Source organism: Mugil cephalus, chromosome 15 (assembly GCF_022458985.1).
Source record: "Mugil cephalus isolate CIBA_MC_2020 chromosome 15, CIBA_Mcephalus_1.1, whole genome shotgun sequence".
NCBI classification, from domain to species: Eukaryota; Metazoa; Chordata; class Actinopteri; order Mugiliformes; family Mugilidae; genus Mugil; species Mugil cephalus.
Window position 1 is genome coordinate 5,890,015 of NC_061784.1, and position 27,379 is coordinate 5,917,393.

Below are 27,379 nucleotides of genomic sequence, written 5' to 3' on the forward strand. Positions count from 1 at the left end.
CGCAGACACTAGCATTTAAATACGCTCGTCAAGATGCGCTCACCTTGTTTATGTGTGCGACGGTTTAGAGACGAACGTGAGAGCACGCGACGCCACGAGGCGAACAAATGCGAGCGCTCGTGCCAGGGACGTTGAGCGAAGAGCAGCTTCGGCGTGACGTGTTCAAAGAGTCACGCTAAACTAGAGCCAGGCTTCCATCTGTCCTCCAGTTGGTGCTGGTAATTTTGAAACGACGTGGCGGCTCTTAATCTCAGTAATGTGTTGATTGTGTTGCCGGCGATGGCAAATAAAAGCGGTTTTGAATCGGTGTAACTATTTGAGGGAGGTTTCAATACGTGAAGTCAAATGCGTCAACCTTTTTCACCGGAGACGGTGACACACGTTGACTTGTTGCAGCAGAATTAGCAAAATTCAATTGGCCTGAGCTTTTCCTCCCCATGAAGCCAATGATGTAACTGCTTGTAAGACTTCACCATGTATGTAAAAAGGCACACAGTGTTCTCAAAAGTCATTTTATTTCACTTGAAACTTGCAATGAAAATTTATGTGTGCCAATGTCAAAAAAAAAAAAAAAAACACAGAGAACATTTACTGATTCTTGAGAAGTTTTGGATAAATTCGACAAGTATGGTATAACTTTTTGTTTCCAACTGTAACGCCACAGGTTTTGAGGTAGCTATAAGTGAGTCACGTCTAAAGGATCCTCCATAACAACGGTAGACGTGGTTGATTATTGTCGCGTCCGTCCGTGAAACCGACAGGACACAGTGAGATTTTAGAAACACCTGAAACCACTCAAACTAAAGACCATTAAATGAACCCACAGGTGACTCAAGACTTTTAGAAAAGAAACAAGAATTTAGCTGCACAAAAGTTCCAGAACTGAGTGGATTAAGAGAATAAAGACGACGAGCACTTTTGTTGTCCAACACCGCAAAGCCAGTGCTCTGTTTTCTTTTTCTTTGCAATTTTTTCCACTTGTCTTTTGTCTTTTTAGTGGCAACAACACACCTGTATAGTGTGTGCGTGTAATGTAATTGGCACGTACTAAATGGGATGTTTGCGAAGCCAAGTTGAGGGCATGCTGAGTTGAGGGGAAAATAGGGCCATCATTACAGAGATAATAACTGAACGCAGACAATAAACATGTATTTGTGTGTGTGTCTGTGTGTGCGCCCATTTATACTGACAAAGTCAAAATGTGTGGAATGATTCGTTGTAGCCAAACGCTCAGAGCCCAACAAAGGGAAGCCGTTTATTCATGTTTGCTGCACAGAAACTCCACTGCTGCACAGTGAGGCCACAACAGAAACTTGCATTCAAACACACACACAAAATGCCTATTGGTGTGTTAGGAGGTTCATAGCCTTGGCACTGTTTGACAAGGAGTGAGTGTAACTGGCTTTGACTGTACATGACAGAGGGAATTGGCATCACTGTCATCCTGGGTAGAGGATAGGGTGCGGGTATATGCTAGCGTGTAAGAACTGCACACGAGGAGTGGCAGGTTTTACATGAAGTGGATGTGATATGTAGCCATGGGTGAGTGTGTCGTGTGTGGGTGTCAGGTTGGAGAGAGCACAGGTGCAAGTGTGTGACACAAATCACATGACGACACAAATGCTCTAAATTCTCCACTAGTGGTTTGTACACCTGAAGAGAAGAGAGTGTGGTTACACGGCTTTGTGTTTCAGATGATGCAAAGAAAGAGATAGCTCTGCATGCACTTGGATAGAACAACCAATCAGAGCATCATGTTATGTGAGTTCTCAACAAATGCCTCTTAACTGTTCCTTCTGAGTAATATCTTTTACAACAGAAACCTTGGGTTTCTTTAACAGTAACCATTTTGTTGTAAACTTAATCAACTCCATGGCTACATCACCATTAGTCTGATGTCCATCAACGCAGAAATCCAAACAATTTGATTGTCCCTGCAGATCTTTGCAAAGGCTAATGAATTCTGAACAGTGTAGATGGAGGACCTTTGCTAAATAGTCTTGTATTTGTATAGTGCTATTCTACCTATTGGTACACAAAGCACTTTACAGTCTCAATGATACATCTACTAGTTTGTTCACACAAGCACACTCATACCAGAGCAACTCAGGGCTCAGCGTCTTGTTCAAGGACATTTAGGCGTGTGGTCCATGTACGCTAACCCTTTGGTTTGTGGACAACCCGCATCTGGATGCTTTAACAGAAATTAAGGACAAGTCCTAAGGTTTAACTTTGTTTGTTTTAATGAAGGTGAATGCTGGAGCAGTTTACGTCACCTGAACCAAGACGATTGTTCTCATCTGGTTTATGTTCACACATTTTAAAAACACACCAAGAGCTGTAAACATGATGGACTGTGTACAGAATTAGCATGCAATCCATTTACATACTGCTGCATCATCAGTGTCACACGGACCTGTGTGAGTCAATCAAATTCACGGCACTGACAGCAGCCTAATCTGTTAATTTATCATTTCCACTAAATCCGCAAAGAGTTTATTGATTAATAGCACTACCACAGTCACAGGTTATCATTTATCATTAGGACTGGAGTGTGGAGTGACCACGGAAAGCATGTTAATCTGTCAGAGGGGCAGAAAGGCTGGCATGTCTTCTTGTTGTTTAAGAAAAAAACTAGATATTCAGGCTGTTTATAGCTGGGGCTGCCATGGGGCTCAGTGGTAATTACATCCACAAAACCTAAAACCGTATTACTTTCCATTATTGGTTCCATTGGTATGACATGACTGATGCACTGAGAAAAAAAAGGTCTTTTATAGTCTGCCTGTGTTGTTGCTGTGTTTCATTTTGTCCAGAAGTTCCTCAACCATAGGAGTCCGTGACCCCTAGGGGGTCCACAGAGGTACTGCTGGTGGGTCACAAAATCTTTGGTTGATTGGACATTTTTTATATATATTTTGTTTAAATTTTCCCCCGTAAACTTAAATTTCTTTAAATAAACATTAACATGAATCCAATATAATTTAATATAGAATGCATATAGTTGGTAGAGGATCCCTACTTACTCTCTTCATCAGTTTGGGGGTCCTTGATCTGAAAATTGTTGGAGACCCCTGTCTTAAACTACACAGAACACAATCTCACCTGCTCCTCAAGTTCTTATTGTACTGAGAAATTCACTGCGCTTGTATGTCGACATGAACAGATGTTATGATGTTTACCAGAGGACGCTGCACAAATGTACAGATCATCCCGTCTTTTCAGGTTGTCCTTACTGAGCATCAGAGAAAAAAATACACTGCACCCAGAGGATTTATGATGGGTTCAAGGTCATGATCTTCCCTTTATCCTGGTGGAGTTTTGATGTGTAGTATACTTCTCAGCGTTGTTGAGTCGATGCATTTAAGTTATGTCTGTTCAGTTCAATTCAATTCCAATTTTTTTTTTTTTTTTGTATATGGCATCAACAACAATCCACATTGTCCCTTTACAGGGACCTAACTTTTAGTCTGCACAATTACTAGTCCAGAAATTTACATTATGCTGAGCTTGCAAGTTCAATGTGATAAACTTCATTCGGAAACAACATTTGTGTGGTCACTTAGAATCATTATTTTAAAAATAGTATATCACTTAAGAATTTACATTGTGTTTTTTGATTCAAAACCATTCTGATGAAGGCATTTCTTCATTTGTGACATATATTTTGTCTGCTTCTTACAAATACAAAGTGTTTCCAGGATTGAAACGTAGTTTTAAAGTTAAAGATGGAATTAGACTCAGGTCAAGGTTAGGGCTGTGCCGAAGCATTAGGCTGTGATGACTATGATTAGTGTACATGACACAGTGAGTTCTGACTGGAGGACAGGAGGTTTCCAATGCTGTCAGACCATCTGACTCGCAGTTCAGACAGACCATAAATCCTGGTGATGGCAGAGGCATCAGAGAACGTGTGTGTGACGGTGCATGTGTGAACATCCTAGATGGGGGAGGGTTACAGCATTAGCCTACCAGGGATGCAATTAAACAATAAGACACCCATACATAAATGATGAAGTTTTCCTATCTCACTAACCCTTTTTACATTTGAATTTGAAATGAACCACAATCTGATGGATCTAATGGAGGCACTTACAAGAGGAAAACACACTCAGATCCCAATGAGCCTCTGTGGACTGACAGAAAACAGTGTGCAGGTCACGTGTGCATATGTGAAAGGATAAATAAAATGAGTGTAGCTCCAAAGTAAAATAAACAAGGGTAAAGCTTTTTGATCAATAGCTCTGAGCGGTGCTGGACACGGCTGCGAGCAGACAGGCAATGAGAGGGTGTAAGTTGATTATCCGAGAGCAGCTCAGGGATTATCCCTGACTATTTCTCCTCCGTAGTAGAACCTTCACAACAGGATAGAGGAATAACAGAGGTCTAAGAGGCTATCCATCTATTCAGATCTATGTGTTGGAGCAGTAGTAGCCCATATTCTCTTTCTTCACCTCCAGGCTGCGTTGTCTGACTCACTTTCTTTGTAGCTCTCTATTTTGTTTCTACCCATCCCTCCATTTCTCCCTCCACGGGCCAATTTGAGCCGCAGGGAGGTTCAGGTTTCAGATTGCTGGCATGACAGTGACATCAAGGCTGTGCCAGGCCAACTGTGATTTTGATCATCAGAGAAAGAAAAAGGAAGAGAGAGGGGGAAAGAGAAAGGGTGAACACATAAACAAACACACAAGTGCACAGAAAGGGACTACAACTATTTGAACTAGTCGTGTTTTGTGTATGTGTGATGCAGGGCTTGGCGAGGGACAGGAAGCACAGTAGTCCTCCAACCTGCCAGTGATGCTTGACATCTTCATCCAGGCGTTTTGCCCGTCTCACCCAAAACACCCATCCAACTCACCTTAATTACATAGGAGATGGCTTATCAGGGATGGACACTGTTCAAGTATTCACCAAAGGTTAAGAAGGAACCTTCAAGGAAAAATCCCAAGTGAATCAATGAATGAACGAATGAATGAATGAACGAATAGCGTAAAAGACTTCACAATCCATTAATCACACAGCCAGACCACAAATTATGATTTTCTAATTGCGATCTGACACACTCAGACGGAGGTCAGAGACTCAGCGGCAATGGCTGTAGATCAATTCTGCGGGAAAAGGGGTCAGCTTTTACCAGCCGCGAGCCGTCAGCTCAAAGTCAAAATACAGAGATGGTAATTATTCAAACTGCTTTCACACGGTTGATGTTAGTGAACGGTGAATGGAGGGTTCTTCCTGGTCAGTTTTTGTAGCTAGCTGTAGGCTAGAGCGTGCTATGGTATGAATGGGAACAGATTGTGAACATCAACTGCAAAACAGAGACGTTTATGTCTGAACAGCAAATACATAACATTTTTAATCAATGATTTCAATTAACTATTTTCTTTAATTAAAACTAAGTGGAGCCCTAACTGTAAGAAAGTGTAAAAGAAGTTGACATCTAATGAGGTATCAAAATAAAATAATCAAGCAGGAAGCAAGAGTAAACAATACAGTGTCTAGACCTTGAATGCAACATTAAATTTGGGCCAGTAATGTGGTGTACAAAGCAGGGTCTGCTCACAATCCATAAACATCAGATATATGTTATAAGATAAGACCAATCGTTTAAATGAGCTTTTCCTAATAAACCTAACTCTGTGTTGGTAGGTGATAGTATTAAGTATTTTATTAAGGCTTCCACGAGAACAAGAAGAGCTCATTCCACACTAAATATGGCTGACCTTTGGCTTGTCACGGCCCTTAATAATTATTTGTCAAATATAAACAACAGTGTTTACAATGCTTTCTCTTGCAAGCCAGGAAAATAAACGCGCAAGCAGCTATACAAGGGAGTGATTAAAAAGCTGCATGAGGGGGACAGACGGGAGCATCATTATTATTTATTAGCTCCTTATGGCATCTCTCACACACCTGGGTACACATATGTATAAAGGAGCAACACACACACACATACAGCAATTCTGAAACCAAAGTTTCTACACTGAAATGTTTTTGCAATAGCAAGAGACACAGAAACATCATGACCTGACACGTTTTGTGACCCAAACTATTTGCTTTTAGGAGTGTATTTATGAACTACCATATCAGAACTGAAAACCTATTAATGAGGATACAGAGGCCACATGTAGCATCATCCGAGAGGCCAAGAAAATGTAAAAGCCCAGTTGAGAACCCAACAAACCCAGCCAGACAAAGCCAGAGTCAACTCTTATCACAGAACAAGTCTGGTACAATGACAATTGGATTTCATGATAGGGCGTGTTTCAACTGATACGGTCCTAATTGGACAGTCCTACATCCAATCACCACCACTTTGATGTACAGAAATTCATCCACTGCGCTCAGACGACCACAAAAAGCCCATCCAAATGATTTGTTTGGTCTGGCAGACCTTTGCCAAGGCATAATCAGTTCCCAATGGAGTGACTCCACAAGTGTTTTGCGGGTGGGGGAAGTCAGGCTGGTTTCCAGGCTAAAACAAACTAGAAATAATACTCCATCTGTGACTTTATCGCTAAGAACAACAGTTTTTGTGGTGAAAATGATTTGCCAGTCAAACTTCGTCCAACCCTCACCTATGGTCATGAACTGTGGGCTAGTGACCAAAAAAATGGCATTGCAGTAACAAGAATCTGAAATGCGGTTCCTCCAAATGCCTCAAGATCCCCCAGGAAGAGCTGGAAGGTGTTTCTGGTAAGACGGACGTATGGAGTTTCTGTCTTAGCCTGTTTTGCGGGTGGAAAATGAGAAGGCTTCACTAAGCATTAACGATTGCAAAGGATGTCTTTATAGCTACGAAGAAGGCCACCAGCTGGGCTCCTACACCATACAGACAAAATCTGACCACCACTAAAGGTATGGTGTCGGTCCAGAGCATTCCACCTAAGAGAGCCAGGTCGACACAACCTCATTTGATATTTGCTTTTAGAGATACGTTTATACATTACCACATCTGAACTGGGGATATCATTTTGGGATCACAGAGAAAACCTACAATGCTCTAAATGGGGCATCATATGTGAGCTCCCTGATGATATCATTGTCTGGAAGCTATCAGAGGAGAAGAACAATCAATGCTGGAGGTATTATTTGAGAGATCGGCGACAGTATATGTTGCTATTTATAAATTAAACTCTACATTTACATGGTGGTATAAATCACTCGTCAGATGCCTAAGGAAATCAGACCCATGAACCCCTAAAAACAAGTGAGGCCTATGAAGTAGTAAGGTTGGATTCTCACTCTGCAGAGGACGTTAATTACACTGGATCCCTCTAATAGAGTCACGGTGCACCAATTATAGACAACAGAGACACAGCGTGGACGTACAGAGCTCATTACTCACACAAACAACACGGTTCTCCCGGGACAAGGAGATTAATGGCACTCGTGTTATAGCGCATACATACTGTTTGTATGATGCAACAGGACGGCAGCGGAAACACAAGCAAGCGACACCTTCGCAGAGAAAACAGAGAGAAGACGTATTTCATTCCCAGGTGTTTGGTGCGCTTTACATTTCAATTTCAGGGAAGTGATTCTCGGGGGCCGAGGTGTGCAAAGAGGCTGGGAGGGAGGAGAAGTCAGGTGGGGGGTTGGACGGAAGATGAAGAGGCGGTGGAGGGAACAAAAGGATGAGTTAAAAGGAAGAGCCAAAGCATAGAGGTAAAGAGGGAAAGATATTGTCAAGAAGAAAAAAATATCAGGCATGCAGCTTCCTTCCTGCTGCATATCTCTTTGAGGCACAGGCAAGTCACCGTGTTGATAATTGCATCCACACTCTTGCTGTCAGAAGTGCCGGTGGCCTCTTCTGAAGATCTCCTCTTTGCCATTTCTCTTACAATACATGCAGTCACGAAGCCTGCTGTTGTAAAAAGGTGGGGCATGCATCAAGATCAGGTCCTCTGACAAAGAACACATCCCTCTCTTCTCTCACTGCTCCCTCAACTGAGGATGTTTGTTCGTCTCACAGCTTCGGACAAGCTGTAATTCTGTTTTAAGGTCGAATAAAAGTGCTACACCACGCTCAAAGGCAGTTAAACTACTTTATTTCTTATTTCAGATGGCATTTTTCTCAGGATTAGATGAATACTGTGTCTCTACTCAGTCATACAAAGTGCTGATTGTCCTTGTGACCTCCCACAAGGGTCGTTGACTTCTTCTGGCCTCTCCGCGCCCAGACTGTATTAAACAGCCCGGCAATAAAAGGCAAAGCAGGGATGACAGAGGGATTAGGACCTCTGTGTCTCCAGTTTCTCATCAAAAACCTCCAGCACAAAGAGCCCCGTGTTTCCAGTCCGACAGATTCCACTCTTATATCATATCTGTAAATCTGTCAAAAACCATCATGGTGCCAATTTTCTTTCCTGTCATTTTGGAGCCATATTTTATGACTATAAAGTCAGTGCCCTAGATTTCATCTATTTTTTTTTTTTTTTGAGCATTGTATCCTTTAATACTTTTTTATAAATGTCCTTTATTAATAAAACTCATGTGACTATTCTCTGCTTCCTATCAGGGAAGGCTTTTTTTTTCATGAAAAAGTTTATAAACATGAAATAAATTAAATATGAAACATTAGAATAAAACAGTGCAAAGAACAAGGTCTATTCAAGTTCACAGATCCCATGTGAATGAACGCTTAGCTTGTCTGACGTCTTAAAGCTTCATGGTACAGCAGTCTGTGACCCCTAGGGGTCTGCGGAGGTACTGCAGGAGATTTCTAATACCCATCAGCAGTTGGTTGATTAGACATTTTCTTATATTAGTTTTTTTTGTTTTGTTTTTTTTTTGATTTTCCCCCACAATTTTAATTTTTTTTCAATACTATAATACATAATTTAGTAAAGGGATACGGACAGATATAATAGGTAGGGGGTCCCTACTCCATTAGTCTCCATCAATTTGGGGGTCCTTGATCGAAAAATCGTTGAAGACCCCTGTTCTAGTCTGTACAATCGCTAGTTGAGTGACAAGTATTTTACTTTGGAGTTGGTTAAAAACAGCACTGTCTTGGTTACTTGTCAAATCACATATATTAGAACTGTCTGACAAAAATCTCCTTTTTTACTTGGAACAACAGGTTGTGCGTGATTTGATGTTATGAATGCTATTGTCGTAACTGGCATTCAGCTGTGCTGGCTCATTGAGGCTCAGCACTGGATGATAATGGTGATTTACAGCTGTTCCCTATCATTGGATCAATTTTGCACTTCGTTGCATTTTGTTGTGCATATATTCATACTACATGAAATGACAATAAAGTTGAATCTAATCTATATAAAAACGGAGCAATCATTCGGTATGATGAACTGTGTCACACTGTAAACTCCTCCACCTCCTCTCCAGTGTCGCGTGTGGTGCTGCAGCCCTATGAGGCCATGCGTTTGCTAGCTTGGGACACTTGGTAACTTTGCGTGAGACGCTGCACAGACGTATTTGAAGGATTTATCCTCTGGAGACCATGAGTAGCACTAGCACGGATAAAAGGCATCTCATTTTAAGACCAAATATGTTACTCTTAGGCTACCACTGTGTTTGTCGTTAATGTTTCATGATGCCTGGACGGGAAGCTTATCGTCATGTCAGAACAGAATCTATCTTTTAAAACATCAGTTTCTTTTCTTCGGCTCCTTAGAGAGGGCAACAGAGGGGAAAACAAGTTTTTTTACGATGGGGTTGAGCCGGATTATCTGTGTCCCCACAGATATGTGTTGGCTCTGCGCACGTGAACGTGTGATGACAGATTGAGGGTGCCGGGACACTCTGGGGAGCAATGGCGCCTCCTGCTCCTGTTGCTCCTGTTCAATGGGAGCTGCACTCAGAGATACAGCCTGCTCTGCCCTCAACAACCAGAAAAGAGAAGAAAGTATGGGTTTCTACAGTGTCAAGGCTCTTAGTGTTAAGTACTGCGGGACACAGACACAATAACTCACGGACACAGCCTGCAGCGGTGCGAGTCATTTATACTTGTGTGCTTGTCAGTCTGGTTCGTCAGAACTCTCCCTCTGTCTGGTTTATCTTTGTCTTTCATGTTTGTTTTCACACAAGAGAAAACTTGCGTTTTACTCCTAACATTAAATTGCCTCTGTGTAACAGAGAGAAAAAGGAGCAATACCAAGTTAGTTTCCAAACCTTGTATCTCATCACAAGAGATTCAAAAAAGGTAGGAGCCTTATCGGCAACCATATTTATTGATATTTTTGGACAAGGCAACAGTATAGTACTGAGTAACTGCTATGTAGTATTATAATATAATATTTATTTATAATAATTCCTGAATCAGCAATATCTTTAACAGCAAAACAGCAGTAATAATTTTTGAATATGAATCATTAATCATCAAGGTTGAGAATCAAACAATCCTGGAAATTTTTAGATGGCCAGTTGTACTGTTACTCCATCTAACAAGGCCGAAATTCCACACAAGAGATCATTAAAAAACTCAGAAGATGAGCACCGTTGAACACATCAGGCTGATAAGACGGGAATGACAGCTCGTGTTGCTCAAACTCTGCCGAAAATAAAGTTTTGTTTTCTTTCTGTATTTCCCATCTCTCTGACGTGCTTTGGTTGGAAGTCGAGAACCTGGGGAATTCCAGCTATGATGAAAGAGGATAGCTAACTCCAGAGTAAACAGGGCTCGGCCGAACCAAGAGGCCCGAGAGACAAGGGAAATCATTAATGCATCAAAGGCTGTCAAAAGAATACCATCTGAAAGTCTAAAAGTGTAAACACAGCAGATGGCACGCATCTCCGCCTTGGATGGGCGATTCGAGCCCGCTGACACGGTATTAGCCCCCACTGAGGTGGTTTGTATCTGCCTGTCAGTGAGAAGGGATAATGGGGAAAATAGCTGGACGGATTATGAGATTAGGCTGCGTGGTCTTGACAACAAGAGCTGTGATTAACAGACATTCACAGCCTATACCTCATCACAAAAAACATCATTACTATTATGCACTCATCCTCCTTAAAGTTTGCTAGTTTAGCGATACTGAGTCTTATTGTATCTGTATTCAGACAGAATATAGAAACATGGAAACACAGCTACAACAAAGAGGTATCAAATGGTTTAAATATGATACCTGGATGTTGCAAATGTTCACAAAATGAAGTGAAAACACTGGAAATAATCACAGCCCTTATATACTGATTGTGCTGGATAATCAATATACAATTCCCTGGGACCACTTTGACCTTTTTCCATCATGCATTATCTGTAACAGGTGCAGATCTTCTTCAGAGGGCGTTAATATTCTTCCCCAATTGCAGTCATTTGCCTCCCATATCCTAATGCTGTGGTATCATTCGAGTAACTGCTGTCGGTGCCAAGTGGGAGGCTTCTGTCTGTCCGGTGACAGACGACCTGTAGACGGCCTGATTTAAAGAAAAGAAATCTAGTTTTCTGAGCCATGACGTTGCCATGGAGTGTTCATGTTTGGCAGTTTTTATGGCGTTTCCTCAACTAGCTGAGGTATCAGCAGGAAGTAACCACAGCAGGATCCCAATCTGTGCATGTTTACCCATCCCAGACAGCGCATCTTCAAATTTTAAACCTGAGCTGAGCTACGTCACTCTCTACGTCTGTAATAATCCCTCACCGTAGGGGAAAGTACAGCAGGGCCAGCAGGCTCTGGTGTCAGCTGATCCAGTGTCCACGACAAAGACAAGACAATTAAACACACAGTAAAAGGTGTGGTTGGGGAACGCGGCTGTCAGCGTGATCCCATCTTATCCACACTTCACTTTCAGCCCCGGCCTGACCCCTCAGTCACACGCTGAAAGAAGTGAAATGAACAAGAAAGGCTGCTGGGTGAGACCGGGCTTTAATCTGTTTGGTCCCAGGCTGGCTGCTCGCCTCATCCGTCTTCCTCCTGTCTGTCTGTTCCTGTGAGGTGCCCTCTTTTAACTGTAATCACAGGGAGCCGGGGCAAGGTGAGGGATGTGTTAGGACACAGAGAGAGGAGAGCAACGACATCTCTCTCCCTCTCTTTTCGATCCTATTCTCTCTATCTTCAGTGTGTGATCTTCTTCGCTGTAGCAGATTAGATCACATAGAGGGGAGCATCAATCCCATCAGCAGATCAGTCACAGGGACCAGTTACACTGGAATGGTGTATATTGTAGGTGTGTGTCTTCTACAACTCTGCACAAACCTGATTCACAAAACGATCTTTTTTCTTTTCCTCGTATCAGCTGAAAGTTTAAGACTTTATCAATGAACCTTAAAATAAAGCATAAAATAGCAATTTATCTGAATGAAAATAGATCATTCTTTTACATTAATGACGTATTCTGTCACCCTGATTCTATCCCGACGACCCACACGTCAGTTTCAGATAACTAAAACATCTTAACACACCTAGAACTCCAGAGCTATGACATAAGATACGTGGTAGAAAAGACAAGGACATATTCCATTACAGAAATGATCAATGAAATCAATAACTGGGAGGCGGAGCCGTCCACAACTGACGGGTGCCTTCACAACCCCTGAGCGTGTGTATGTGTGTCAGCTCTACCTTACTACACAATAGGCGCTTACAAATAACCACTACACACATCATGTCCCATTCCTACAAACTCCATCTCCAGGTTCAACAATAGAGGTTAGTCTATGTCTCTGTTTGCTTACAGACGTTTTTCTACATTTCTGAATAAAAATCTCTTAAAACATCATCAGATTACCGTAAGAAGACAAAGAGAAACCAACTGAACAAATGAAATTCTACCTCCTAACTACAGTTAAGAGATGTGGGTGGGTTTCCTCACATTAACTTCTTGCTTCAGGTTATTTCACAAAATTTCCATTTGATTAAGGTCGGAACTCTAACCTGGCCCCACCAAAACATTCATTTTGTTCTTCTTTAAACAGTCTTTTGTAGAATGACCCAGTTTCTCTCACAGACAGACACCGTGACATTCTATTTTAAACAAAACGAGGCGCTGACTGACACCCGCGTCTCTCAACATTCATGAAAAACAACTTGTGAACAGAATGGGCTTTAATCTGGCCTTGAAATTAACACGAGGTGCACTTACTTTTGCACCTCACTGATATGTAACATTGGCGCGTTTTCCTGAGAAAACTAACACACAAGTCTAATATTTGGGGTTAATTAGTTTGATTGGCTTTTCTTTGCCTATACTTGCAAAACTTCTGCTGATGTTTTGATATAGAAAATTCTGAAGGGCACAAAAACTTTTAAGCAGCCCTACACATGTGTGTATGTGTTTTATATATATATATATATATATATATATATATAGGTATAAGCCAGATGGAGAGCGGGCGTTGTAGCTGGAAGCGTCTACGTGGTTTGTGTGAAGAAGAGGGCAATGAAACATCATGTGTTTGATTTAAGGACGCATCAAGGCGAGCATATGCGGCACTCTGGGGGGTCGAGACAGGAATGTGCAGGAATGTGGAGCCCTCTCTCTGTGTCATTAGGTATGTGGTGTGTGTAGCGGGGTTGGGGGGTGTCAAGGGGATAGCATGCACCTGTGAGTTCCATCGTTTTGACAAAGACTAAGTGTTAGAATCTGACTGGAGCTCCTCATCACGCACACACAGACACACACACTTCGGTCAGTCATCTCCTAATCTCAATAAGTGCCAGCCATCCTTCACTGGCGTAATATATTGCCGTCTCCAAGCTGAGTGCACAGGCAGACATGACTTACTTTCACATAAGGGACACGTGGAAGCAGCGAGAGCAGCTGTGTGTTTCACATCAAAGAATGAGTGATAAATAATAAGCTCCTTTCTGATTGAGCAAACAGGAGATGGATTGGCCCGACCTAAGAGTTACTGTACATTTACAGGAGTGGAGTCTAAGGAAAACGCTCCAGTGTGCCTCTGCGTTTGAAAATTTGTCCTGTGTAACTGGAGCAGAGAATGCAATTGATGCAATTTAATCCTGTTCTCAAAGGGCACATGACATGTGCTTAAAACAAAAGACTTCCAGAAATGATCCCTTTGAATAACTTCAATAACGTATGAACAAAAACATGAAGACACCACAGTTCTCACTTTACAGCAGAGTTCCTGTACATACATCCCCAGTTCCTGGTTTTCTCATGCAGCCCTGGGTTTGCACCACTCCCTCAAAGAAAAAACAACAAACTTCGACCTGCTTTTGCTGCCGATCTGACCACCCTTCGACATCCTCCCTGAATCTACCTGACACCCGCTCTTACCTAGCCGACTGAATGCTCAGCCGGTCCCCAGTCACCCTGCTGCCTCTGATGTCCTTGTGAGAAAATATTCCCTCTGCAGCTCTCTCTGCTCTCTCTTTGCTGCGGACACTTGAAGGCTCAAACATGTCCTGGATCACTGCTCTGTTTTCTTTTTCATTCGGGCAGACCTGCTGGATCAGCAACACTACTTGGAGGGAGAGCACTCTCTGCTAGTTCAGCAGAGTAGACTGAAACTATTTATTTTTCTGTTTTATACTGTGTTATCAGTATTGGACACCAGAAAGTTCTGCATTCAAGTTGGGACTGTTTACTGTAAGCTCCTAGAACAAGGCTGAAATGGCATTTTCATATATGAGCGATAAATACAAACACAGTTTTAAGAAGGACAGTTTATACCTTCCCTTATTTTTTATATAATGTGATAATATCAGATATTCATATTAAAAATTTGACATAGTGTGAAATAATGCCAGGCCACATTTTTTGACAAGTTTTTTTCTTTTTTTTATCAAGAATGATCGTTTAGCAATTTTGTCCTTGTAGGTGTTAACTAACTAAATCACAAATAAATCTAAATAAGAATGAACTAATTAAATGATTTAATATGAATAGGCTGTGCATGTTCATTATTGATACGATTACGGTGATGGATAAGGGACCAGTGCCTTTATTGTCACTGCTTCAGACAGAGAAACGTTAAAATTACAATACCACTGTATGGAAATTCAATAACAATCTGAGCTGTGTGCAAAATTACTAACATCAAGGCAGAGAGAAATGTTAAATAATAACTTGACGTCGCTGCTTTCAGCGAGAAACAGCTTTCACAGCCTGTTGTAGATTATCCGACCATTTCCCCATATCATGACACGCGGCACACAGCTGTACACATACAGAGGTAGAGATCAATTAGAGACAGCCGCTGTACACAATAGTAAATGTTGTGGGTGTTTATTTGCACACATAGTGAGGAGCTGAGACTGGATGCGGCTGACTGGAGTTACATGTGGAGACATGTTTTAATGCCTGGTGTGAACACAAGTATCTTAAACTGGCAAACTACAATCAGACCGGTCTTGATGGATGTTACAGTAGGAGGTTCTGAACTGACATCCGACATGTTAATTAGTGAGTTTTAGAATCGGTACACACATTAAATCACCCCTAAGAACCACGCTAGCTGTTTTCCCTCTGCTCTAGCCTCTTAGCAACTGGCTACAGCTAACCGCTATCTGCAGCTACATATTTTATGATCGTACCCAAAATGTTGAAAGCTAAGATTTTGCTTCATTTAACTGCTGATCATGCAAGTATTTTCATTACTATTGACACGTGTTTCTATTATTTTGACAGCCCCATTTTAGTCAGTGGGCTAGGCAAGAAACACTAGTACACAATCCAGTTTAAAAGATTCACAAACGTCATCCAAAAGATCAAACAGATCATACAGGTGAATCCCCACCTTGCCTTGTCAACAGAAACTGAAAACAGAAACCGAAGGAGGACTGTTTCACTTCGCTGTACATGCAGGTATTTACAATCACTTGGTCAGTACACAAGCACACGCACACACACACACACACCTACACGCAAATCTCAGATGCAGCATTTTTAATCCACTTAGCAGAGCGAACGCATTCATCTACCTCATGCAAATGAGGAAGTCATAAACACAAGCACAGCAATAGCAATTGAGCGGCATTGCTTAATCAATCATGGTGCGGGTGTGACAAGTACCGGCGGTCTCAACCCTTCGCATTGCCTACAAAAAAAACTAATTCCCAACAACACAGATGGCACAAACAAAAACACAACAAAGTGGTACAAGCTCTCACTCATCAGCGCACAGTCAAGGGAAACCTCTGAGGGGAAGATCAATCACGGCATGAGAGGGAAGAGGATGAAACGACATAAGAGAAATGAAACTAAAAGGGAGGCGCGCATAAGCGAGCGTGCGTGAGTGTGTGCGCTCGCAGCCAAAGGCCCAGTGTGGAGTATTAAAGCAGCTGCAATCCAGCAGCCACAGACACAACAATGAGTCATCCTGGCTGTTGTTCTCGTCAAACAGGCACTTGTGGGAATTCTTGGGAGACGCACAATCGCACAACACAACTTGTGTCGCTGCGACCACAACTGAGCCAGTCTGCATCCACTGCTGCATCTACTGCAGCTCATCCAGGACACATCTCAATGCTTCATCCCAGAAATCTGTGTCAGCACGGAAAACACCTTCCTACACTTCAGCTCGCTTGTTCCAATTAAATGTCGGAAATTATTTTTATTTACTTATTTATTTGGGGTTGCAGCAAAAGACAGGAAGACATTGCTGTTAAAAAAAAATACCCATTAACATGTGTAACATCTTCAAAAGAAAGCGATGAATCAAAAGAACGCGTTTGGGTTTAAACTGATCTCGCGGATCGCATTAATAAGCTAATAATAATTTCCTGGTCTGAAGTGTTTGTAATCATTTCACGAAGATGGATGTTTTAAAATGCTGCGTGCAACAACATCTTTTAGCCATAAACAGCAGTTTTGGTTGTAAAGAAAAGCACCAGCCCTTAAGTGCAGGATCCGGCTTCCACCTCATCTTCCCTGCTGCAAGTCGCAAAATGAAAAAAGCACAGAGGCCTTCAGAGGTGGAGGACTCATGTAATATGCATAGCCACTAGTTCTTTGAGTGTGTGTGCTTGTGTGTGTGTGTGTGTGTGTGTGTGCATTTGCTGCAGCTTTCATGGCAGAATGACGGAGGAGCTGGAAGAGAGGCGGGACAGGGGAGGAATGAGAAGCAGACAAACACGTTTTGGACCCCGCCACGGTTCTCCTCCATCTGACAGAAGCGAAGGACAGAAGCGGTCCACCAGAACAAATACGAAAAAGTTAAAGAAAAAAAAAATAAAAATGAACAAAGTGTCGCACTTCTGGCTCGTCTCCTTTCAATCTCCCTCCGTTCATCTGCCCTCCTCTCCTCCGTCAGAAAGCCATTTGTTACTACTGTGACGCAGCTCGGGAAGGCGTAAAAAGCTCGGTCGGACAGTTTCAGCTTGTGAGCGTGTGCAGAAGCGGAGACGACCAAGGTTATCCAGCATATTCCAAGCGATAAGGGAAGCTAATTAATAGACATCACCGAAAAAATCTTTGAAACGCGCTGCTCTTCTTGCCTCTTCACGTTTGATGAGGAGTAGTTTTCAAAAGACGACATTAAAGATAGATAAAAAAATAAAAAAAAACGACTCAACACAAAGTCTATAAGAGGGCTTTCCAGTAAATGAGAAGAAAAGAGATGACTTGCACAGGAGGAAAGTTCAGTCTTAATTACAGTCCGGCTCTAATTGACTGGTGGACCAATTACTGTGGTTTTTGTGGGTAATGTATCAGTGAGTGAGCAGAGCCAAGTGCCGCTGTGCTCATAATTACAGCAGGCATCAGATTAGACCAACGAGTACACAAATACACAAACACAGACAGGCTTTGATTCATAAGTAGACATTAGGCCTGGTTTATCCATTTTGGTACATATACAATTGTGACAGATGCCGTAATGCAGCGGCAAAACATATTAATGAATGAATCAAACATGATGCACATTTGTAAATGCTTTGGCAGTGCCTGTGTAGGGTTTCTCCAGTGAATATTAATAATGCCTGTGAAAATTGCCCCTGTCCTGTTTAATTAATGAGACTTGAGAGCATAAACACAAGGAGAATATTCAGACTGTTGCATGTTTGTGTGTGTGTGTGCAGGAGGTGGCAACGGTGACCAATCACATTACTGTCAACGGCGAGCGTGCTCTGATCGTACCAGAAGTGACAATTACACACACACACACACACACACACACACACACACACACACGCTCTCACTGACGCACATCTATGATTAATATGTATTGTCAGGCCGATGTGAGACGCAGGTGAGCGGGTGAGAGCGCCACACTGCATAAACTGGGTCACACACGCACGCACACAATCGGACCCACAAAGCAGGGCCTGCACTTATGATGCCACTTATTTGCATTAAGATTTTCTCCATCTTTGCATAGAAATGTTCATGTTCACAGTTCATGTGAGGAAACCCACCAACGTCTCTGAGTTCTGTAACAAGGACTGGGCTAAAATGCCGTCAGCGGAGACATTCAGCTGCTGTAATTGCAGCACAAATGGAATACACAACATAGGGTTATTTTGCAACTCACAGATATTTACAGACTAATAATTTCCTTGAACCAACCAATGAGTGCAAAAACTACATGTAAAAGCTTAATCAGCCTGAATCGAACTTCGTTGGGAGATCAGCGAGAGTCGGCTGTACACAAGTTCTCACTGCGAAAAACTGCTTTTGAATGTGCGAAAGCCTCGAGCCGGCCCACTCGTGATGAAACAGAATGAAATATCAGCGACTGACAGAAAACAAGTTGAAACAAGTTTAAAGTTCTGATTGTGAGGGTGGGATAGGGAACACTGGGAATGAGGAGAGAAGCTGACAGGAAAGGGCAACAGAAGAGGCCGGATGGAAGATGGAGGAGGGACATGTCGCAAATAGGAGCACGGACTGACTGCACCGTGCACACACACACTCGGGCGACATATTGAATGAGACTGAGGCAGTCTGAAGGGCGGAGAAGAAGGCTTCTGACCAGGAATGATAAATTCCAAAGGCGCATTCCTCGAGAAAGACGCTTGCCCTGAAGTTGCTCTCATCACAGAAAAATGTGAAAAACTGGACAGGAACGGCTACATCTGGTGCCTGGAGGCAGCTGGAAGGATTTCTGAGATGGTGCAGATAATCAAACAGCGCTTCGCTAATGTTTGCTCTCCAACTAAAGTTCTCTCCCTCAGCCCCAGACTTTTTTTTTTTTAACCAGGTAGAACTCTCTGAATACTAACAGTGGCGTGCATGGTCCAATTATCCTTCCTCGTGCAGTGATGAAAAAAAAACCTAACTAAGTGTAATTTAATTGTTGGAGGAACACTTCCTGCTAATAGAGTCTGCCGGTCTAACCCAGCCCGATACGGAAAATGTATTCATCTGTAACGGAATGATTGACACCTGGCACAGGTACCATATGGACTCCGGCAGCGACAGCAGCACTGAAATAACTCAGCAGGTGCTTTGATCAAAGCAACTTCCCGTTTTCATCACTATGCTTCAGAGGACATCTACATACAGCTTTGCCCAAGGGAACGCTGACACAGCAGGCTGTGCTTCCTCAGCATCAGCACAATGAAACTCAATGTGTGTATGCACATGATGGTACACAAAGGAATGCTCACACCTTTCCTTTCCTTTCCTTTCCTTTCCTTTCCTTTCCTTTCCTTTCCTTTCCTTTCCTTTCCTTTCCTTTCCTTTCCCATCCCGAGCAGCCAGGGTCAGGTTAAAAAAACCAAAAGGACTCTCCCTGATGAGGAGAAGATAAGAGAACACGGTTTCAGAAGGCTGCACAGGAGTCACCTCTTAAGGGAAATATTCACCGGGTACGGCTGAGGTTGTGTGGAGTTTAGCTACAATTTAGAATTCCTTTTCAGCAAAAAGTTGGCCCCGAGAGCAAAGGATAACTTCCCTTCCCAGAGTCCCTTTCATTCATCCTGCTGTGACAGCATTATTCATTCATTCAGGGGGAAGTGTCATGGTTCACATTTAAATACAGCCCTGGGGCTGAGGTACAGTAACACACTGTGATCTTGGCAGATATCTGAAGAATGGTCTTGTTGTTAATGATGTTGCTGGATAACATGAGCTTACTTTCAGTGTGCCTCGAAGCGACTTACAGCGCTTCAAAAAAACACAGCTAAGATCCGCAGAGGCTCACAAAGTATATGTTCAGTTATACTTTTGAAACACTCAATAGTTTCACTTCTTGCAGCCGTGCTAGCAGCTCAGTGAGTCAGCCTTGCTTTGATTTAACTGCTTGAATCCAAATGTTAACATGCGGATCTTAAGCACATATAATCTCTTCCTCGCTTAGACATAAAGTTTGTTTCAAATTAGCAAATAACACCAGCCAAGAGAGAAACAAATATTTGTGCAACGTTGGCAAGCTCTACCATTCTTGTTTAGATAATGCAGTCTGGACCAGTGTGGATCAATATTTCCGTGTCTGCAGCCACACTGCTAGCATGAATAAAAATGATCTCTACCGCTCTTTTCCCAGAGTGCTCACAGAAAGCAGTTTGTTTTGTTTTAAAGGGTTGAAAGCCAGAAGCATTTGGAAGTACTGCTGTAAATGGTTTCAAACACTTCAAATACAAAAGGTATTGACATAGACAAGACATTTTCTTCAGGTCTTCACCCGTGTCTGATTTGAATCACAAGTAAATACGTCTCTTCAGATAACATGCTTTTAGCCAGTGGAAAATAAAGAATGTTTTCTTTATTTATCATGTGAAGGTTGGACTTTTTTTTTGCAAGTGTACACAACAGAAACTTCAATCACAAGCCCCCCAATGAACCATTTGGGTTTAACAAAAAAAACTAAAGTCCCCAAACAGCACTGCCAAATTTGCAGCTCAGAGTAATGCCAGGTTTTTACTTATGGTTCCCCATTTAGTGCCGAGAGCCATTTCCTTCCTTTTATCTCCCCATGTAAGAATGAAAACCCACAAGCTGCTGCTGCAGCTCCAGGTGAAGCAACACAAACATCTCCAACTGTACAAGTCGGGAAAGAAAAACACTCTGTGGTTCGTACTTCTTTCAAGAGCAGAAAAACAAGCCTTCAGGCGTATCCCTTTCAAGTCCTCCACCCATAAAGCTCCCAAAGAGACATTTTCAACCTGAAACAATTTTTGAACTAGAACGCAGCTCACTTGCAGTCAAATCAATAAAAAGAGAAACAACGTGTAATCAATGAAGCAAATAAACTCTCTTGGCCGTTTTTATGTAAGCACATAATGTAAATGGTCTCCATATGTTAATATGGCTATAACCCTGAAGCAACAGCCGTGATTAAGCTTGTATAGCAGTGAGTGCTTGTACACTCAGCCAAGTGTGACATGTCTTCAGCCCTGAACAGATAACTGCATTGCAAGAATCAGCCTGAGCACTGTAGCACGACAAACCCTGAACAGCCTCCAGCTGCCTCTGAGTAAACCGAGGTGTGAGAATTTAAATTTCAGTTACTCAGACTGGGACAGGTTGAGTGATTACATATATATTTATACGGTATACGGAATTAAATGTGTGCCTGCGCGTCTTCCTCTCCGTTCCCCTCACGAAGGCGTACACAAAGCACGCAGCCAAAGAGCCGACCAATCCGTCAGATCCCAGCCACTAAGAAGAACAACCGATGAAATATGCATGACAGGAGAAAAAGGCTCCGCGCCGCAGCACACAGAGATGCTCCGCGTCCCTCACTTGGAGCGTAAAACATTGATGGCAGCAGCGCTCGGCGGCGCAGCAGCTGAACCGCTGGATGGAGCGCTGAGCTGAACCAGTGGAGGGTTAGCAAGTTCACATCTAATTCCGGACCGCGCCCACGGGACTGCTGGGCTGAGAAAGGAAAAAGAATGAGCAGCTTTACCTCAAGAAAGGCTTTTCCCGGGTCAAGCCACGGCATCAGCATCTGCGTGCAGCGCTGATGTGAGGGTGCATGCAGTGTTGTGCCACAGTTTAGGCACTATAGACATTTAGATTCTTATCCAGCCACAGAAGGACAGCGTAAAGGTCTTCAAGATGCTTGGAGCAATCTCCATGGCAAGTTTGAGTGCAAACTTCAAGGGCAAGGCCTGCTATGTGTATGAAGTTGGGAACAGACACCAATGTTACCTACAGCTTTAGAAAACACAGTTTCACAACACAAACCAAGTAAACACACTTCCTTCTCTGTACTTGGAGAGGTATCACTGATTACCCAGCTAAAACCTATATGAAGTTTTAGAATCTTTTTATTTTGAAATCCACATGAAGTTACTGCTGCCGGGTCTGTAGTGATTCCTATTTTTTTTTTTCTACTAGGTTCAATTGTCAAAGTGTTAGAATGGAAACCTGTTTACAATGGCAAATATTTTCACGATTTGTCCTCATTATTTCTGACTGATGAGTGCAAGGAAAATAAATATCACAGCAAGCACCTTTCTTTTGTTACAATTATAATTAGTAACTGTGGGCTTTTATCAGCAGGTTCAGCTGCAAACTCTCTTCAAAGTACATTTAAAACTGTGATTCATTTGAGTTAATCGCGTGTCAACTAAGGAAATCATGTGATTGATCGAAATTAAATATTGCATCACAGTGGGGCAGCAGAAGAACCAGTCCCAAACAAAGGGCGCTGCAGAGGCAGGTTATCCAAACAAACTAATCTAATAACTAAAGACGTCAAAAACAGAGAAAGTCATCAAATACTAAGACACCCTCCAGCTTAAAAGAACAGGCAAACTGATCCGGGTCGAGGCCAACGACAGGCACAAACACAGAGCAATGAGAGACAGGTGAAACTGATTTGGGAGGAGCAAACAGGGCAAGACAGGTGACAGTTATCAGAGGGGAGGGGGAAAGAAAAAGACAGGAAGTACAAGTACAATTTAAAACAGGAAACTACCAGAAAAAGTCAGACCCTGCTCCTGAGTGTTTGACTTTTTCTGGTTGTTTCCTGTTTTATTTTTGATTTCTGAAGAAGCAGAAAATGTTCAAAACTCAATTCAAGACAATAGCTTACAAACGGAAACGAACTTTCTAGCCAACTATTCTGAGAAATCCCCGTCTATGCACTCTGCCCATCAGATACGCCCGTACTACATTCCTATCTGACATCCTATCTCTATAATTTGGATTTATTTAAAAGAAACAACACCCTCTCCGCTCTCTTATCTATAAATACTCTTATCTTTGACCAAGCCTAATCCTGAAAGTAAAATGCCATCCTCTAATTTTTATTTTCACCAGTTTGTATCATACAGTACATTCTCAGACCTTTCACACACACATGCTGACATCTCCTTTTGCCTGTCACTGACGCTGCGCAGCACACGCGGATCAAAACAGACGTCGCTTCCAGCTGCAAAGGGAAAGTTGACAAGCGGCATCTCGTCAGCAGTTCATTTCACCCAATCTGAGAGAAAACACACACCGACAAAAGCCACACCGACGATATACGCACGCCACAAAGACACCCATTGTTCTTAATCTGCTTGTAACAGTTTATCGGCCCACTTTGATAGCACTCTCTCAACACACACACACACACACACACACACACACACACACACACATGCTCGCAGCGCTGGGAAAACAAACACTCTTCTGATCTGAACTCCTCGGGGCTTTGCGGGCTCTCTGTGAAACCTCCGTCTATCTAGACAAGAGTCGACCTGGAAGTGGAACAAAGCTCCCGGCTCCTCGCTCTGCATTGTTATTTAGCAAAGTCAGTAGCTACGATAGACGCACAAAACAGGATTACACACACACACACATACACAAGAGATTGAGCACTCTTGCTTTGCCACTGTTCTCATTTTCCCAAAGCAACATTGATCTGGTTCTGGAGTCAGACAGAGAAGTATGAGAGTCTGGCTGTAAGCAATAAGCACCACTTTAAACACACCATTAACCATACCCTGTGAAAGTCCCGGCTTTGTCAATAAAGATTTAACCTGCTCAATGAATTCGGGCTCTAATTATGTTTAGTTAAATGCCACATGCGGGGATTGAAAATTAGCTACTCGATAATCTCAAGGACAGAGGTTACTTATATAAATGAGAACCAGCAAAAATATAACAATTAGGGGTTTGTTCGTCTCGAGAACAGGGCGGGGCGACGGAGTGATTTGAGACTCACTAAATCATCGAGCATCAGAAAGGCAGAAAATATCAGAGAGGCGAGGCCGGGAGTCTGGAGTCAAGCAGTCATTGCTAATTAGCGCGAAATAAGAAAGTACAGCTACGCTCAGTTTTTTAGTGCCATTTAGTCATTTAGTGCCTCAAAAATTCTTAGTTTTATTTTACTAAAGTGACGTCAGGGCCACAGTAAGGGATAAATGCGAAGGTTCATCGACAAGGCATCCTCTCCTATAACAACAGACAAACGCTTCACATTTCTACCAACTGCCGTTAAAATGGTCCAATGCACAAGCCAAGTGTGTGAAGGCCGGCGCTAAACAGTGACACGAGCCGTGGTGTATTACTGGTTTTTTAAAGCTCAGTCTTCGACAAGACCTGCGTCGTGTTTACGGGGCTACTTCTGTGCTAAGTGAAAGCAGCGGCCTGATAAGTCACATGTAGCCCTGAACCAATGACCTGTGTTAAGGAGGCGTAATTGTCTTTTTACAGCAGGCTCTAAATCTATCCTTGCCTTGCCTTCGCTGGCTCGCCCCTTCCATGCAGACTCCGGTTGCCTAGCAGCAGCCGTCCTCGAGTTGTTTCTTTTGTTTTTCGTTTTGACTGATGGGCAACAAAGTCAGCTCCTTTTTTTTTTCTTTTTTTTTTCCTTTTTTTATAGTTCTGGTAACCGGCAGCGCTATCAGTGTCTGCTCTAGAGTGGATTTAATTGTGAGAAATGGGACTGTGAAGGATGTTTCATACCATTGAGGCAGAATGGGGAAGTCATTCATTTTAAATTGATGTAGGCCTTCGCGAGCTCAGGAATTAGTTTTTTTTTTTTTTTGTGGATTTCTATGAGCTATTCACAGAAAGGAAGTGCCTTATCTGACAAGCGAAAATATGAGCCGCCGCTTGTGTTCGCGTCCGTACTGACCTGCAGCCATCTGCATGTATCCAGCCAGGGTGCAGATCCTCCTCTCGCAGCCTCCACTGGGCAGGAAGATGGTGATGATGGCCAGCAGGGAGCTGACAGCCAGCAGAGCGCAGCCTCCCGAACACAGCACCGCGCTGGTCTGAGAGACACACAAACACACACACACAACAATTTCATTTTAGCTTAGTGCATTCAAGTGAGGGTAGTACCCTGGGCAGCATACCGATCAACCCGGCCGGCTCCACGTTGGAGAAAATGTGGAAAAGCTGCTTGTTTGGACATAAAAGCCGCAGAGAGTTACGCCTGTTTACCTTATTGTCAAAGATTTACGATTCGTCGCTGCTATCGAAAACATCCCCCTAGGCCAAAAGTCTGTGCTTCGGTCTGGTCAGATTATGTAACCTCACAGCCGATCCCCACTAACAGGTTAATAGCTCTCTCAGCTGGAAAAACAGCACTTTAAAGGCAAACAACAGGGGACTGCCCCTATTCATTACATCTTCGCTTAATCGCACACGCACGCTGAGAGCGAGAGGAGCTACGCCGAGGCAGAGAGGCATGTTTAACAACACGCATCGCAGATTTTTTTCACAACTTTCCTGATAAACCACTACCCTGTGAATGTATTCATACTTGTTTGTATTTAATCCCCCAGCTGCGAGGAGGATTGGCTTCTTGCAGACTGTTTTGTGTTTGCTTTCGCTCGGATCAATGCGCTGGACTGTCCTCTCGCTCTGCTCTCACAGAGACTCCTGGGAAAGTGTGCATTCCTGACTTCTAAAGTTTAAAGCAACACGATACAGTTAGCCCTGAGAGAGTGTTTGTGCGTGTGCTGTGGGGCACAAACGGTTTCTTCAACTGAACTGTTAAGATTTTAGGGTAAAAGTTACATGGTTAAGGTTAGGCTTAGGGTTATGGGACTGGACGCTGTGACATACACATGTAGCCTACGCCGGTACGAGCCATTTACTCTTATCGGTCTGGCTTGATCTGTAAAAACACCACAAAAACATCAAACGCATGTCAGTTCTGGTTCATTGTTGTTTCTACGTCCTGCTTCATTTTCAACATTTGCAACTGAAACTTACAGCGGAATTTTGTCAAAGACAAAATTGCGTGCAGTAAAAGGTGAATTATTTAAATTTTATACTGTTAAATTGTTTTATATTGTAATTAGTTAAGAAACACTGTCCTGTCCTGTATTTAATCATAATCATGATCAGGGCAAATTACAAAGTCATTCAATGATCATGACATTTAAAGAAAAATAAAATACAAAGAAAAAGTATTGGTATCGACGATACTACCCCTGTATTTACTTGGTATCAGATCCAAAATTCCCACTATTGCCCACACCTGATCTCCAAACCTCCTCAGTTAACCTATTCCTCAGTGTGTTCAATCTTTATTTATCCAAACAGTCAATTAGCTGAAAACACTGAAGCAGAAACACGCTACTATCAGGCAGACCAATCACGACTCTTGCTCTCTGCTGCCTAAGCATAAACCGTGCTTTAGTATTAGGGCCACACATTATATCAATGGAAGGTCCTTTCAAAAATAAAAATACGAGTGTCTGTGTGGGCATGAAGGTTTACAACGACCTGTGTGTCTGGTGTTTGATCTCCCTTGCTTGTTAAACCGACTCTCCAGTTCTAAGAAAGCAGTCACACATCCTCCTCAACACATTTTAAAAACGGACCCCATCTTCCGCAATCCCAGCACGCGAGCGCAGTCTGAAAACACCGGCCACGTTAGTGATTAGCATGCAGGCAGGGGCGATCAGAGAGAAACGTCTAACGCGCGCAAGGGAATTACAGCCCTAAAACACGTGTCATTATGTATGTCCCTGATGTGACTGACGTGAATGGAGGGAGGATGAAAGGAGAGCGATTTCCATGCCTGACAGAAGATTTAATTAGCTTGTTCTGGGTGTTTGGCAGAAAGGCAGAGAGGGGAACAGGGGAAATACTGAAGTGCCGTGATGTTGGTGGCAATGACGATCATTATTCTTTTGACCTTTATTTGTCCAGATTTGCTAAACACGCCTGTTCTTTTTCACAAATGACCAGCATGCATAACACTGATTTCATTCACATGGATTCACATCTGAGATACAAATCAGCTCCTTGAGAAGCTGGGAGCAAAGTGTCTTGGCCAAAGGGCAATTTGACCGCATTCCTATTAAAAGCAAAGGAGGAGCACGTGCAGAAATAGAGCGTGAGATTTTAATCCAAATCATTAAAAAAAAAAACAACATTAACAAATTAATTAGATTAATTATTCAAATAATTTTTAGTCCTTTGGCAGTACAGTGTCTGCTCTTATGTGACAGAAGCTGATGTTTAAGAAAATGAGAGTGAACTAAAGCGTCATCGGCCGCAGTTTGGCAAAACATGTTGCTGAAATGATACGGAAAAACACAACTGAAATGTAGAAATGCTGCTGTGGAAGTGAGATTTAAAGTGCTTTTCCAGATGATAATAAAAA

General features: G+C 42.6%; 1 protein-coding gene across 2 annotated transcripts in view; it reads right to left on the reverse strand.

Moving 5' to 3' along the window:
- LOC125021229 (transmembrane protein 211) overlaps positions 1-27,379 on the reverse strand; it is a 93,335-nt gene that overhangs the window by 41,863 nt on the left and 24,093 nt on the right. For both annotated transcript variants that reach the window (XM_047607205.1, XM_047607206.1), the window contains exon 3: positions 24,890-25,028. In XM_047607205.1, the coding sequence (XP_047463161.1) occupies positions 24,890-25,028 (139 nt within the window). The remainder of the gene's footprint in view (positions 1-24,889; positions 25,029-27,379) is intronic.